At 37.6% G+C, this 17248-nt stretch overlaps 1 protein-coding gene across 1 annotated transcript; it reads right to left on the bottom strand.

Annotated features, from left to right (window-relative positions):
- Window positions 1–11770: 11770 nt before the first annotated feature.
- Window positions 11771–16945, bottom strand: LOC112637806. The gene has a single exon (XM_025408361.1). It carries the CDS (start codon window positions 16943–16945, stop codon window positions 11771–11773), a length of 5175 nt encoding a protein of 1724 aa, XP_025264146.1.
- Window positions 16946–17248: the final 303 nt, after the last annotated feature.

Genomic DNA, 17248 nt, shown 5'->3' with positions numbered 1-17248 from the left:
GCATTTTCTGGTTAATGTTTTACGTCTTTCGTATGATTTTAAAATAACACGATCTTGTGCAGTTAACTTTAAAATATTTTTAACAGATGGTCGCTGCAATTTTCTAAATATTAATGATCTAACGAAACAACTTCTTTTATCAAATAAATTTTTATTGTCTCTTTCATTACTGATCTCTTCATCAGATGAAGTATATGTAACATGCGTAGTATTTAAATCAGTACTCTTATCTTGTTTCTAAAACATTTTAGTAACCACAAATATGTGATTAGTTTTTTATATATCATTAAATATTAATTAAAAAATTTACAATTAAATGTATACTTACATTTGTCACATTTTCAATTTTATTAAAATGTTTTTGCCATTTGTTATTAAATTTAATTCTAAGTCCGACTTGTGGAATTAATTCTTTAATTAAATCTGATGTTAAATCTGGCATGGAATCTTTATCGATGCAATTTTCTGCAAGTAAATGTATGTACATGTACTAATATACTTACATATTTGAAAATAACCCAAATGTTTTATTGAAAATATAATGTTCCATATACAATAATTATATAATAATTATATATCTTGTTAATAAATATATTATTCTAAAGATGTACAATCGGCATTTATATAAGCTAAAATTTTTTTCTTTCGAAAAACAAATCATCTGTTCAAAAAGTGGAACATATAATAATGTTTTACTAATTATTATTATCATAATCAACTTTTATAAGAGTGAATCTGTAGAAATTGCTTATAAAACCTTTGGAAATATTTTAATACCGATTATACATCTAAATTGTAATTTTTAAATAAGATATTATCTACCTGCAAAATGTTTGAGTAGAATATCTAAATCCCAAGATTTTAACAATTTCTTCGAATAATTATCCATTACGACACTATATTTAATATGCAGAATGACGAAACACGTTCAGAAATGTGAAACACGTTATAACACGCGAAAGGCATACGTGAAGAATGATCGAGAAATGCGGACACAGCAACCGTATGTTGTTTGTAACGTGTTTTGGACTGTATACTCCTGCTTCGCCTAGAAAGAGAATACCCACTACCCACGGTCTGCGCATAGACGAACAAAGAGGGAAGAGCGTAACGCGCTATTCAGTGCTGTGGCTGTGTTTCGAAATTCACTGCCCGTACTGGAAATCTATAGTTCACATTACGTATATCATAGATTTTCAGTACTGGCAGTGAATTTCGGAACACGGCTTGTATAAACTACACGAGCAGTACGGCGTAGAGAGAGGTTTTCTAAATGGAAATCTGCGCGAAACGGACGAGTTTTCGTCCGATACGAGGGCTCCGAGAGTACTCTCTTGCAGGATGGAGTATACAGTCCTGAACAAAACTTCTTGAAACCAAAGGACGAATAAAGGGGCAATCTCAGAAAACAAAGAAACGCCGTGCGTAACAGTTGTAACGTGTTTTGTGCATGTCCGCATTTCTCGATTGTTCTTCACGTATATTTTTCGCGTGTTATAACGTATCTTTCATATTTCTGAACGTGTTTCGTCATTGTGCATATTAAATATAGTGTCGTGATGGATAATTATTCGAAGGAATTGTTAAAATCTTGGGATTTAGATATTCTCATCAAACATTTCGAAGGTAAGTAATATATCAAAAAATATGATTTCCGGACGGAAACCGCGTATATATCTTAATCGCAGATCTATCATCAATCAAATCAAACATCAAAAAATGTATCGAAAGTTTTTTCGACTACCGGGCATGCCGTAAATGACGTATAGAGCGCCGCTGTGCGGCAGATATGGTAACCGTACGTTGTCCGTTTGTCCGGAGACTAAGGAAATTAACACGTTTCTTAATGAAAATATTATCTGTTTCGAACTTTACATCAAAATATCTTCTTTTATACAATACGTAGAACAAAAATAAAGATGCTTTTATTATATAAATAAAACCCAAGCTATCCATTAAGCTTATTAACAACTAAATCGGTTCAGTCATTACTGAAATCCGATAGTTAACGTCTTAACTATCTGACTCGCGTGAAGATACACGGGATGCCTCGCTGCTGCTGTGCGCGTTGTTGCTGCGCGTATACTTGGCGCGAGACACTATCGTGTCTCTTGATATTTTATTTAAAAATTACAATATAGAAATGTATAATCGGTATTAAAATATTTCGGAAGGTTTTACAAGCAATTTCTACAGATTCACTCTTATAAAAGTTGATTATGATAATAATAATTAGTAAAACATTATTATGTTTCACGTTTTGAACAGATTTGTTTTTCAAAAGAAAAAATGTTTAGCTTATATAGATATCGATTGTACATCTTTAGAACAATATATTTATTTATAATATATAATTATCATATAATTATTATATATGTAATATTATATTTTCAATAAAACATTTGTGTTATTTTTAATATGTAAGTATATACTCTAGTACTTGTGCATACATTTACTTGCAGAAAATTGCATCGATAAAGATTGTATGGCAAAGTTAACACCAGATTTAATTAAAGAATTAATTCCGCAAGTCGGACTCAGAATTAAATTTAATAAAAAATGGCAAGAACATTTTAATAAAATTGAAGATGTCACAACTGTAGGTACATACATTTAATTGTTAATGTTTTAATTAATATTTAATGATAAAAACCTAATCACATAGATTTGATTAATAAAATGTTTTAGAAACAAGATGAAAGTATTAATTTAAATACTACACATAATATTACATATATTTCATCCGATGAAGAGATCAGTAATGAAAGAGATAATAATGAAAATTTAGTTGAGAAAGAAAATTGTTTCGTTGGATCATCGGTATTTAGAAAATTGCAGCGACCATCCGTTAAAAATATTTTAAAGTTGACTGTACAAGGTCGTGCTATTTTAAAATCATACGAAAGACATAAAACATTAACCAGAAAATGCCGAAGTACTATTGTGGATCTCATCTTATCTGAAATTTTAAATAAAATTCATGGGTACATTTCTTTATAAAAATAATATTATAACAATGCCTTAAAAAATATATTATTCATATTATAAATGTGTAATATAACATATTAATTAATATAATATACTTTTAATATATGTATATGTAAAAAATCAAATTTTTTGTAGGTCCTTGAAAAATGAAGATTTTGATTCGTTATCTAAGGAAATTGAAGAACTGTTTCCAACCGAAACATGTAACACTTACTACGTTCCACCTATAACTAAAAAATATTCAAAAAATAATAAATCAATAACATCTCGTGGCAAACTTGTTGACAAATACAGAAATAAAATAAGGGATTATAAGAAATTAACAGGATATAATTTAACACAAGGTAGTTCCACTTCGACACCGACTTCAACATCTTATAACAGTGAATTAGAAGGTATATCTGACATGTTTATATATATTAAATTATTCAAATATTTACAAATATAATATTATTTATATTATAAATTTATATTAAATGTACTATAACATATTCTCTCTTTCTTTCTTACATGCATGTACGCACATATGCACATACACACGCACGTACACGTACACGTGCACACACGCACGTACGCACGCAGAGAGAGAGAGAGAGAGAGAAATATGATATGTAAATACGATTTATTTATTTGTATAGATGACGCTACAATTCATGACAGCGTATTATGGCTTCAGAATAACTTGTCGCCATGGTCATTAGTTGAAAATCATTGGAAAATTACCTTAGCATATAGACGGAATAAAATTCAATCTGAAAATAAGAGCATAGCTGAAATTTTCTCTCAGTGGCCAGTTTTAAAGCATCCTACAGCGTATACTTTGATCGATGAAGATTTTAAATTTCTTAACTTAACATCAGAAGATTGCATAAATAGGTGGTTTCAATTTTTTTCTAAAATTGAAGAAATTTGTCCTCTTAAAGACGAGAAAGTAACAAATGAATTACATTCTGTGATTGAAACGGATAATCCGACAGATGGTAAGTTTACAAAAATATAATAGCTTATACACTGTAAAAAAATTGTGTAAAATTACACCTAAAAAAGTGGGTAATTTTGAGACCCACTATAATAGTTGTAAATTTCTGCGCGCTTATAAATTTGCAGTATACAAGTAAAATTAATTTCTGGCATATACATATGTTTACGTTACATGTAACGAATCGAATATATATGCCAAAAATTAATTTTACTTGTATACTGCAAATTTATAAGCGCGCGGAAATTTACAACTATTAGAGTGGGTCTCAAAATTACCCACTTTAGGTGTACTTTTACACATTTTTTTTTACAGTGTATGTATGTCAATATGTATGCTTTTCTTTGCGTATATGTGTATACATGTCCCACCTCAAATAACTTTTTTATTTTTGATGGTAGAAAAAAATGTTTCAAGTAAAAGTTGTATGGTTTGAAGGAGGTCATCAGATAGTGGCAATGATTTGACCTTGGAGAGTCATTTGAAGGTCACGTGAAAGTCACTATTAATTTCTTAAATAGAACCCCCTATTTTTTATTACATATTCTTGTAGCTTATCTCGAGAGCTTTCCAAAACATTATAATATAATATTTTTCATGAAGTACTTTCCCAGATAGCACATGGAACTCCTATGGACGTCCAATGGACATTCGAGTTTGGACATGTGGACGTCCATAAGATGTCTGAATTAAGTCCGACGGATATCCATTGGACATCCATAAGACGTCGGTTATTCACTACTTCGGATGTCCAAAAAACAATCCAAAAAAGGACTTAAAATGGACATCATTTTCAGTGTCTTACTCTTTCAAATTATTATTGGAATAAATATCAAAAATTCATAAACTCAGAAAAAAATTTATATTTAATTATATATAATTGTGTAGATATAATTATGTATGGATTTTGACCTAATTTAATCATATATAAAAAATTGTTCTTTATTATACATAAATAAATAGCATTATGTATCCTTCATAACATTTAAAACATAAAAAATTCTTTGGCCCAACAAAATTAAATAATATAATAAAATAGTATAATTTATCTATTTCATATAAAACTTTACATAAAATTCATGTAAAAATTTTATTTATATTTATACTTGCTTATTGCACTCTACATTTTAAATAGGTAATTTAAAATGTAAAGTGCAACAAGCAAGTTTAAATAAGTACCGGATTATTTTCGTTTATTTGCCGGACATTTACTTGTACGACTTATAAAATCAATTTAATATCTGAAACTCTTGTATTGAAATCACAAATTAAATTGAACAGTATATTTTTAATCTTATTTGTTACTCTTTGCAAACTTTATATAATTCTTATAACTAAAACTTAAATACGAGAAAGATAGCGCATCGCACGTCGCATAGCGGTAAACGAACGAACTAACACATCCTTGCGTGCTCGCGCGAAACTTTGATGTCCAAGATCGGACATTTTGTGGACGTCCAAATATTGGCCGTTAACGGATGTCCCGAATCGGATGTACGATGAACAGTCATTTCATGTCCATGGACGTACGGACGTAAAATGGACATAAAATGAATGTCCATAGGATGTCCTGTGCTGTCTGGGTTTTGAGTTACAAGACTTGAATGTTACAGTAATCTGGACCTTTTAGGATTTGTAGCGCGGAAACGGTTCATAGGATGAAGTTGTATCCATTAAGACATTTGTTCAGAATGATGAGAACTACATATATCCAAAAATTAGCCAAATCCACCGAAAGACTTTTTCCACCATTCTTATAAGAAAATTATCTTTCGATGGATTTAGCTAATTTTTGAATATGTTGTAGTTCTCGTCATTATGAACAAATGTCTCAATGAATACAACTTCATCCTATGAACCGTTTCCGCGCTACAAATCCTAAAAGGTCCAGATTACTGTAACTTTCAAGTCTTGTAACTCGAAAAGTACTTAATGAAAAAATATTTTATTGTAATGTTTTGGAAAGCTCTCGAGTTAAGCTACAAGAATATGTAATAAAAAATAAGGAGTTCTATTTAAGAAATTAATAGTGACCTTTACGTGACCTTCAAATGACTCTCCAAGGTCAAATTATTGCTACCATCCAATGGCCCTCTTCAAGCTATACAACTTTTATTTGAAACATTTTTGTCTACAACCAAAAATAAGAAAGTTATTTGGGGTGGAACATTAAAATGGAACACCCTGTATAGTGTATGTCATTAAATTATCATTTTTAAATTTTCACTTTTTACATAGATGCTAAAGTTATAGTACAATTTCTGTTATTGTCTCATATGATACCTCCCAAAGGAAGAATTCGCTTAAAACAAGACCATTACAAATCATCTATAAGTGAATGTAAAGACAGTATTATACTACATGCAAAGGTATTGAATGTTATATATATTTATATATTAATTATTACACTATTATATATTAATTTGTTATTTATTATTTTATTTTAATTTATATTAATATTAATTTATATATTAAAATAAGAAAAAAATATACAAAAATAATTAACAATTAATTTTAGGTACCTGGAGATATAAGCCGCATTCAAGAAGAAAAAATAAAGAGGGCATGTCGTCTCGGATTGACAATACAACCATACTTAATAGTTGTTGGTCCTACTCTTAGAGAAGTTAATGGATTTTATGTTTCCATTGATAAGGTATTATATCAAGTTTCGACGGCATTAGCGGCGGTTGATTTATGTTTTAAAACTTTCCATGCATTTGATACAAATTATCCACCAGAAAGTGAACACATCTGGTATATCATTCAGCTTTGCCTTTATAAGTTTTCAACAAAGTATGACAAACAAATTTCATATGTAATGCCAATTATAAAGACTTTTAAAACACTTAATACTACGAACGAATAATTACATTATTTTAAACGTACGAAGGTTTTTACATGTAATGTATAACAAAAAATTTTAATTACTATTCCTTATATACTTATAAAATCTTGTAGTATTTCTGTCATAACATGTATAAATGTCCATTTTGTATTAATAGTTCTCTGACAGTCAAATTTCTTACAGCACATATAAAATTGGCACATAGTGCATCATCGTCTACTTTTATATGTCAGCAGCAAAATTGCATGCGCAACTTTACCAATATATATTCATTTAAACGACATTTAATCCAAAAGCATAATCAAAATAATAATTTTTTTATTCCACCTGATTCTTATTTATGTTATAATAATATTTTATGTCACGACATTGTTAAATCAGATCAATTTAAAACATACACTGATTGTGAGGAATTATTAACAACGAAAACTTGTGAACAATTAATTATTGATTCATTGATAACTTTAGAACAATTTGATGATATAGTTACGAAAAGGGCTGCTTTATTTGTTTCAAAATTATATTCTGATAGTACTTTATCACGATCACTTGCACATAATATAATACAATATGTGGACGATCTTTACAAATCAACTATAGAAATTATTAAACATAAATATGAATGTCAAGAGAAGAAACGGAATGCATCATCAGATTTAAAAAATATGTGCATGATTCTACAAAATGCTTTTGCTAAATTTAAAACCGAACATCAAACATTGCAGTACTTTATACGATATGGATATCTTATTATGCCACAATCTATTGATATTGCTGTAATATTAAATCCGAAACGTATACAAATGCATAGAAGCATTTAGTTAATCGAGTTTTACAAATTGTTCCCATAAATTCTCTTTTAACAAAATTTTTAGAGTTGCCAAATGTCTTTCAGATGATAATGTCACATATGTGTGAAAATAAATGTAGCAATGTATTAACATCTATTATTCATGGTGAAGTATGGAAACATATCGAAAAACAATTTGCAGAAAAATTAGTTTTGCCTCTTTTATTATATTTCGATGACTTCGAAATTAATAATCCTCTTGGATCCCATAGTGGAATACATAAAATTGGTGCCATATATTGTACTATTCCTAGTATTCCAAATAAATATTCAAGCATTCTAGAAAATATCTTTGTGCTTCAAATGCATGATACAAAGGATCATTTACAGTTTGGAAACAAAATTATATTTTTTAATATAGTGAATCAAATCAAAGACTTAGAAACAAATGGTTTAATTATTAATGTAAATAATACACAACAAAAAATATATTTTGCTTTAATAGGAATTATAGGAGATAATTTAGGACTCCATACAATTTTTGGATTTTCAAAAAGTTTTAATTCGGCATATTCATGTAGAGCTTGTTTGGCTGATAAAACCATTCTACAAAACCAGATATCAGAAGAGTCTGAAATATTAAGAACTCGTTTAAATTATGCTGCTGATTGTGCTACAAACGCTCATGGTATCCAAGAGGAATGTATTTTTAATACAATTTCCAGTTTTCATGTCATTGAAAATATATGTTTTGATGTTATGCATGATATTTACGAAGATATCTGTCGATATGAAATTGTTAACATTCTACATAACTTAATATATACAGAAAAGTTACTTTCTTTGGACATTTTGAACGATAGAATACGGTTTTTTGATTATCCTATTAGCAACGATGAAAACATTCCGCCTATTGTAACTAAAGCATCGTTAAGAAATGAATATCTTTTGATTTCAGCATCAGAAATGTCTACTTTAGTTAAATTTCTAGGTTTAATTATTGGTGATTTGATACCCATCAAAAATAAATTTTGGGAACTGTATCTGATTTTAAGAGAAATTATATGTATAATCGAAACACCAATATTAACGAGAGAAACTTGTGAACTGCTCAAGTCACTAATTTCAGAACACCATAAATTATATTTACATCTTTTTAAAGAAAAATTAAAGCCTAAACATCATTATTTGATTCATTATCCACGAATAATAATGAAAATGGGTCCATTGAAATATCTATCTTGCATGCGTTTCGAAGCTAAACATAAAGAAATAAAACAAAATGCTAAGATAGTAACATCGCGGCGAAATCCTTCATATACTTTAACATTGAAGCATCAACTAAAATTAGCATATCTATTTATTAAAAATAAAGGTTTCGAAAATCGTTTTTCTGTTGGCGTTGTTCTAAAGAATAAACTGACACAGTTAGACAATTATAACAATTTTAAAAATGCACTATCTGAGGATATCAATGAAAATTATTTTCCTGTATCGTGGTTAAATATTAATGGAATCGTATATAAACCTGGTATGATCATAGAAGTAGACACTGATGGCATATTTCGTTTCTTTGGCCATATTCAATACATTATAATAAATAATAATCAACATATTTATTATATTTATCAAAATGTAGAAACACTCAGATTTTCGCAACATATACATGCATTTGAAGTCGCACGAATAGAAGTGTGGGGTTGCATTGCTCATACAAAATTAATTTCTTTGATTCCTAATAGTATACATCTTATGGCAGATGGAAACTATTACATTTCTTGTACGTAATTTTTGTTTTATATTTTTATATTTGTTCAATATAAAAGTCATTAAAATAAGATTAAAATATAAAATTTAGTTTTAAACGTGTACTATTGTAAAGACATTGTTTTTATTTTGTATATCTGTATATACAAGAATATCTCGAAATTCGAGAATAACAAAACTGCAGTATAAAAATTCGTGAAAAATTAAGTAATAAAAGTATATGCCATTATTTATTCCACATAATAATTTTCGATATAAAGATTTAAAGTTGGCCAATCACAGGCTGTGTTTAAAAAAATTGCCTGTTTAGAAGTCGCATGCGTTTATGTGCGCTAATGTTAATGACGTACGTCATGATCGAGCAATTATCGAAAACGTAGTCTATGATTAACCAGCTCTCTCTCTCTCTCTCCCCCCCCTCTCTCTCTCCCTCTCTCCCTCTCTCCCTCCCTCTCTCTCTCTCTCTCTCTCTCTCTCTCTCTCTCTCTCTCTCTCTCTCTCTCTCTCTCTCTCTTCAAAACTATTGCTTGGAATAAATATCGCAAATATTTTTATTACTTAATTTTTGACAATTAATTAGCTGCAATCTTATTATCGAATTTAGAGACATCTTATATATAACTATAAGATTTTATTATAAGATTATTTGATACAGATTATTTTTAGTTAGAATATATGATTTAATAGAAATTTTTTGATTAGATTACTCTTATAAAGATTATTTGATACAGATTATTTGATTAGATTATAAGATTATTAATATTAAGTTAACATGTGTGTGTGAAACTATTATAATATAAATGATAACTGTTGTATATGTATATATATATATATATATATATATATATATATACACATATACATGACAGATAATATTTTGACAGATAATATATATGACAGATAATATATCTGACAGATATAACGTTTTATTTTGTTTGTAACAAGAAAAAGTATATACAAATAATTAATATAAGTGACTGATACACATTTATGAATATGTAACAAAAAATAAATATGTATTAAATAAAAATATATATTAATTTAATTTGAAAAAATAATTATTTTCCTCAAAAATATATAAAATTATACAGAATGTATTATTGGCATCAATCAGATATTTAAATGTATTAATATTATGTCTATACAGGGTGTCCCAGGAGGAAAGGTCACTATTCTAGGAGGTGACAGTATCGGTCATTTTAAGCAAAAAGGTTCATATAAACGAGTGTCCTATAACGAGTTCATATAAACGAGATATTAAGTATCATTTCTAATTTATTGCTCAAGTGACATATTTTTTACAGTTTATAATAAATTTTAAAAAATTCCACCGTCAACATCAATGTATTTATTAACTCTTGTGAGAACATGCACACAGAAGAGCAATACGCCATGTTCTCATAATAGTTGATAAATGTATTGATGTTGACTGAATTTTTGAAAATTTACTACATTTATTTATTATAAACTATAAAAAATGTGTCACTTGAGCAATAAATTAGAAACAGTATGTAGTATCTCTTTCTTATCAATAATTTTGCCACTGTACATTGTGCGAGATCGCGGTAGGAAGCAAAGCAAAGGTGTTCGAAGCTTTATGGTCTTAAAGTTTATTCACTCTTAGTCTAGATACAAATAAAAGAAAATCAAACAAAACTCACTATTTCTAAATTATATATTTCTTAACGTTCTGCGGTGATAGAGCGAGGAGCAAACGCTACTATTTTCTCGAGGAAAGCGAAGAAATAAGACCGGGCCGCGAGCGACGGACTCCAGAAGGCAGCGAGAACTTCTGGCTTTTGTTAATAATCTTTGAGCGGAGTAACACACTACGGCTTCGAGATACAAAATCAAGTCGACTATGACGGTCGTGCGAAGAGGTTTATATAGCAACATAATACGAGAAGTTGCTCGAATTTTCTAGACCTCGAATATTCTGGTCTGTTTTATTTGTTTACCCTTCCCAAAGTCAAAATCCGTTTATTTTCCCGTTGTTGCTATTTGTCACTCTTTTCGGGCGACCGTTGACAGAAAAGGCGTTAATAATTTGAAGCACAGTGTCGCGCTCAGATTCGTGGAGATTTTTAAGCGCCGCGCGCGCGCGGGTCGCTGCCGCTTGGCGTGTGAAGCGCGGCTATTACGATTGCGATCGCGAAATGCTGTGCCCATTTTTTGGCAGATCCGTTCAATTTTGAACATTCCGCCCGCCTCGTATGGGGACCTATACGATCAAGAAGACTCTTTCAGATTGATGTCGGCGAAGTTAAGGTACCATGTGGTGCGCGAGTGGGTAAAGCGTGATTATGTTTCCTGGTAGTACTAGGTATACAACGGTAGGTACGCTAAGTTTAGTTGTCGTAGAGGACTGATTAATCGAAAAAAAAAAAATTTTTTTTTTTTATGATTCGCCGTCTTCTCTGGCGCCGGAGCTGACAGGGAGGAGCACTAATTTTGTTACAGGTCGCGTTAGGTTTCCGGTGGAAGTGCGAACGCGGACGACTCGAGTGTGTCCGTCTCCCCCGGGGTAGACGCTTTCGATTCTGGCTAGGGGCCATTTGTTGGGAGGTGAGACTTCGCAACGGAGCAGACAAAGGCGGCCGATGCGGACTTCCTCGTCGGCCTTGTACCACTTCGGTCGATGTGTTAGAGAGTGGAGATATTCTCGTGACCATCGGGTCCAGAAGCTGTCTCGCATTTGACCAAGCAGCTTCCACCTGGTGAGTAGCGACTTAGGCCCTTCCGTCAGTGGTGAAGTCGGGATGGCGTTGAGCGCCGTGCCTACGAGGAAATGGCCAGGGGTCAGCGCCTCTAGGTCCTCTGGGTCGTCCGACATGGCTTGAAGTGGGCGAGAGTTTAGGCAGGATTCAATCTGTGCTAGAAGTGTGGCCATCTCCTCGTAGGTTAATTTGGCGTCTCCGATCACACGGCGAAGGTGATGCTTCACCGATTTGACGGCCGCCTCCCAGAGACCGCCGAAGTGAGGAGCGGCTGGCGGATTAAAGCACCACTCGATTCTTTCATCTGCTAGGCGAGTGCGGATTTGTCGTCCTTCTTTGCTGTTGGCGGAAAAAAGCGCTCGAAGTTCATTATCGGCGCCTACAAAGTTCGTTCCGCGGTCACTGTAGAGGACTTTACATAGGCCGCGACGGCTGATGAACCGACGTAAAGCGCCCAAGAAGGCATCGGAGGTATAGTCGGAAGCGACGTCAAGGTGGACCGCGCGGCAACTAAGACAGACAAAGATTACTAGGAAGGACTTATACGCACGATGACCTCGGCCCTTGGAGGTGCGTAACCAGACAGGTCCAGCGTAGTCTACGCCAGTGTGCAGAAACGGCCGTGATGGTATGACTCTGGGAGCAGGCAAGTTACCCATTGGTGGTTGAGGGGTAGCCGCCCGCCATCGCACGCACGGCAGACAGCGATGAATAAAGCTCTTCACTAAAGCTCTCCCGCGTAACACCCAGTACTCCTGGCGCAGGGCGGCCAGGGTAAGCTGCACTCCTCCATGCAGTGTCCGCAGGTGGGTGGCCTTGATCAGCAGCTGCGTCAGATGGGAGGCGCTTGGTAGTAAGGTCGGGTGCTTCGCCTCGCGTGTCATCGCCGCATTGCTCAGCCGTCCGCCGACGCGAAGAATACCCTTGCTGTCTAGAAAAGGTCCTAGCTTGGCTAGCGTGCTTTTTTTCGGAAGTGGAACGGCTCTGTGCACGAACTTTAACTCCTTCTTAAAGTTGATCGCTTGGACCACCCGAATCCAGCCAGCCAACGCCTCATCCAGTTCGGAAGGTAGCAGTACGGGCGCTGGGAGGTTGCGACTGCCTCCCGGCTCAATGCCCTTGGTCTTCCTAAGGCGTAACCAACGGCGGCACCAGGCTGTGATCCTCACTAGGTGGTGGAGCTCGGAGTATTGCGTCAGAAGCTCCGGTTCATCGATCGAATCATCGGCCGCAGTAGTTTGATGTACGCCGAGACGCCGCTCAGGCAGGTCGACGCCGCGGGTGCTGACAGGGCCGAGCGGCCATTGTTCCGGATCTCCTTGCAACCAGCGGGGGCCGTTCCACCAAAGTGGATGGCCTTTCAGCTCCGAGGGAGACAGGCCTCGGGAAGCACAGTCGGCTGGGTTGTCTACTCCAGGAGTGTGATGCCATGCGACGTCGGGTAACGTGGTCTGGATCTCGCTGACCCTGTTAGCCACGTAGGTCTTCCAGGATGCTGGGTGGCCTCGGATCCATCCTAAGACGACGGTTGAGTCGGTCCACAAATGTGTCGGAGTGGCCAAGGCGTCCAGAGCAAGTCGGATGTGCGCGACGAGCCGTGTCAGCAGAGTAGCGGCGCACAACTCCAACCGAGGTAAGCTAACCTGCTTAAGAGGAGCGACTTTAGTTTTAGCTGAGAGAAGAGATACCTGGACTTGATTGTTTTTGTCTCGTGTTAGCAGGTATACTACGGCGGCGAAAGCCTTCTCCGAAGCGTCGGCAAAGCCATGAATTTCCGGATTACTGTCAGTCGGCTCAGACTTTAACCAGCGAGGAATCCGGATGTCTCCTAGGTGTGGGAGCTCCGACTGCCAGCCTCTCCATTGATGGGCGTCATCCTCGGGTAAGGGGTCATCCCACTCGACGCCTCGCAACCAGGCGGCTTGGATCCAGATTTTTGCCCGTACCGTCACGGGGGAGAGCCATCCCAACGGGTCAAACAATCTGGCTGTCAAGGAGAGGACGGTGCGTTTTGAGAGGACGTCCGGCTGAGTAAACGCTGCTGAAAAGGCAAAGGAGTCCTCGTGAGGGTGCCAAAGCAAGCCCAGAGTCGAGTGACTTTCCCCGGGTTGCCACCACCGCGGTTCACGTAGCAGCCGGTCCTCGCAGGGTACATCGCTGAGTAGAGCGGCATCGTTGGCGGACCATTTTTTAAGCGGGAAACCGCCCGCCCTGCAGATTCCGGTCAGCTGTCGGAGAAGTTCCTTGGCTTCTTTGATCGTAGACGTGCCTGTGAGGACGTCGTCCATATAAATATCCTTGAGAAGGGCAGTGGCGCCGAGCGGGTAGCTCGACTTCTCATCGTGGGCAAGCTGGTGCAGCGTGCGGATCGCCAGAAATGGTGCGCAGGAGAGGCCGTAAGTTACCGTTTTTAATTGGTACTCCTGGATGTTTTCCTTAGGGCTTGATCGCCACAGTATTCTTTGCAGATCTCTGTCTTGTTGATGGACTTCGATCTGCCGGTACATCTTTTCAACGTCCGTGGCGAGGACGTAGCGATGGCGACGCCATCGAAGGAGCACGTCAGCTAAAGTCGGCAGCAGGTTGGGTCCGCAGTGAAGATGTTGATTGAGAGATGAGCCCGTTGTCACGATCGCTGAGCCATTAAAGACTACGCGGAGCTTGGTCGTGACGCTAGATTCCCGCAGGACCCCGTGATGAGGTAAATAGCAGACTGTCGTGCCGTTCGCTGGAGTTTGTGCCGGCAGCATGTGGTCGAGCTCCATGTACTGCTGCATGAATTCTCGATAAAGAGAGTAGAAGGCGGGATCCTTAATGAAGCGACTTTCTATTCGTTTCAGAGCGCGAAGAGCTATGCGACGAGTTCCGGAGAGATCGGGCATTGATGTTGTTAGAGGCAGCCGCACAACATACCGACCGTCGGGCTTCCGAAAGTGAGTGCGGACGTAGTGGTCCTCGCACTCGACCTCAGCCTTGGAGAGAGCAGATGTAGCGGATGGAAGCTCCTCCTGTTCCCACAGGCGTCGCACCATCGCGGAGAGGTCGTCATCCACTTGGCATTGGTGAGAGCGCATTGTTGCGGGGGAAGGTCCGCTTTCGGCAGCGCCGGAGAGTATCCATCCTAATTTTGTGTTTTGCACTACAGGTTCGTGACGAGTACCCTTCCGTAGGCCAGGCAAGAGGATTTCGCCATAAACGTCGGCGCCTAGGATGAGATCTACTGGATCCTCAGCACTGTAGTCAGGATCGGCGAGTAGTACTCCTTGGAGGTGCGGCCAAGTCCTGGAGCCGAGCGTGCTTGCGCCGGAGTAGGCAGTGAGTTGGCGCGGAAGAACCAGAGCGGTTAGTTGGATCGTAGGACGCTCACTCCGAGGAGCCATGGTGAGCGTGACTCGACTCCGCGATGTGCTTGTCTTCTGGCCGCCGACTCCGTACACTGCGACCCTTACCGGAGAGCGAGGTAGATTTAACTTTCCCACAAGCCGATGAGAAATAATAGACGATTCGGAGCCTTGGTCGAGTAGGGCACGAGCGGGGTGCCAATTACCGTATCGGTCGGCTACGCGAACGCGCGCGGTTGCCAGAAGGACGGAGGAGAGAGTTCCGGTTTTTCGCAGGGCTACGTTCGTGCTTGTAGCGGAATCGCTTTCCCGGAACGCGTCGTGCAAGGAAGTATGGTGCCGATTTCCACACGCGGTGCAGTTTTTCTTTGAGCAACAATCTTCCACCTTGTGGCGCCCGAGACAGTTGGTGCACAAGTTATGGTTCTCAATGTGCTGCTTGCGATCGGATGCGGTTTTCTTCCTGTAGGAGTCGCATAACATGACAAAATGGTCTTTCTGACATAGAGAACAGCGTCCGCGTAGTACCTCCGGCTTCGCCTCCTGCTTTCGCGCGTGATGGCTCCGCGTCGTCTTCGGCTCTGACTTTGAGGGCGTACGATCAGCCTTATTAACCGGCGACATCGACTCAAGAGTGTGCAACCGTCGCTCGAGAAATTGTTCGAGAACCTTGTATGAGGGAGGTTCTACCGAGTCACTAATGGAGTTTTCCCACTCCCGACGGGAGCGGGTGTCGAGCAACTCGACCGCGAGGTAAACGAACAAATCTTCGCAGCTTGAGATCGGCCGATTTATGCTCTCGAGCGAGCTGACTACCGACTTTACTCCGTGGAATATCTTGCGTAATTCCTCTGCCGATTCGGTTTTTATCTTTTGAAGCGCGAAGAAATTCGAGAAATAGGCACGCACTAGGAGTCTCTTATTTTCATAGTACGCGCTTAGCGTTTCCCAGGCTCTAGTAAAATTCTCGGACGTCGTAGATAGATCGCGGATCAATAATTCGGCTTCGCCCTTCAAACAGGTTTTCAAATAATGCAATTTTTCTACTTGCGTTATAGAGGCATCCCTTTCAATAATGGAGTTGAAGAGATCCCTGAAGGCTGGCCAGTCTTCGTACTTCCCTGAGAAATGCGGCAACTGGATCCGCGGCAGCGTAGTGCGAGGGGGGTGGGATGGCAAGGAGTCGACTCCCGCCGCTGCTCTCGCTTCCCTTTTGTTATATCCCTGGAGGAGTTCCAGGAGAGCGCCCTTTTGCTGCAGGTAGGCTTCCTCGGCCAGAAAAGGTAAGTCCTGCTTGTAATACTCATGGTCTAGAAGCACGTCTCGGTGAGGAAAGAGCTCATCGTCCTGTTGATCGAACTTGCTCCACTTTTTTTCCAGACCCTGCAGGCAAGCCTCGACGACCCCTTGAGTGGTTTTTGCAGTCCCCATTTTACGGAGATTCTCGCCAGTGCGAGCGATCTTTCCGAAAAGATTTATTTGAGCGTCCGCTAATTTCACTATCTCGACACTCATAGTCACTTGCTTCCCTTTCAGGCGGTAAACTCCGAAGCACAGAGGAAGCGCACGTGAAGACCGGATCACGCACTGCACAAGCACGGCACACCCGGAAGAGAAGCTCCGGCTCGAAGGACCAAAAAATGTGCGAGATCGCGGTAGGAAGCAAAGCAAAGGTGTTCGAAGCTTTATGGTCTTAAAGTTTATTCACTCTTAGTCTAGATACAAATAAAAGAAAATCAAACAAAACTCACTATTTCTAAATTATATATTTCTTAACGTTCTGCGGTGATAGAGCGAGGAGCAAACGCTACTATTTTC

This window comes from Camponotus floridanus, unplaced genomic scaffold (assembly GCF_003227725.1).
Source record: "Camponotus floridanus strain SB8 unplaced genomic scaffold, Cflo_v7.5 scaffold203, whole genome shotgun sequence".
NCBI lineage: Eukaryota > Metazoa > Arthropoda > Insecta > Hymenoptera > Formicidae > Camponotus > Camponotus floridanus.
The sequence above is the reverse complement of the archived record's forward strand: the minus strand, read 5'-3'. Positions and strand labels throughout refer to the sequence as shown.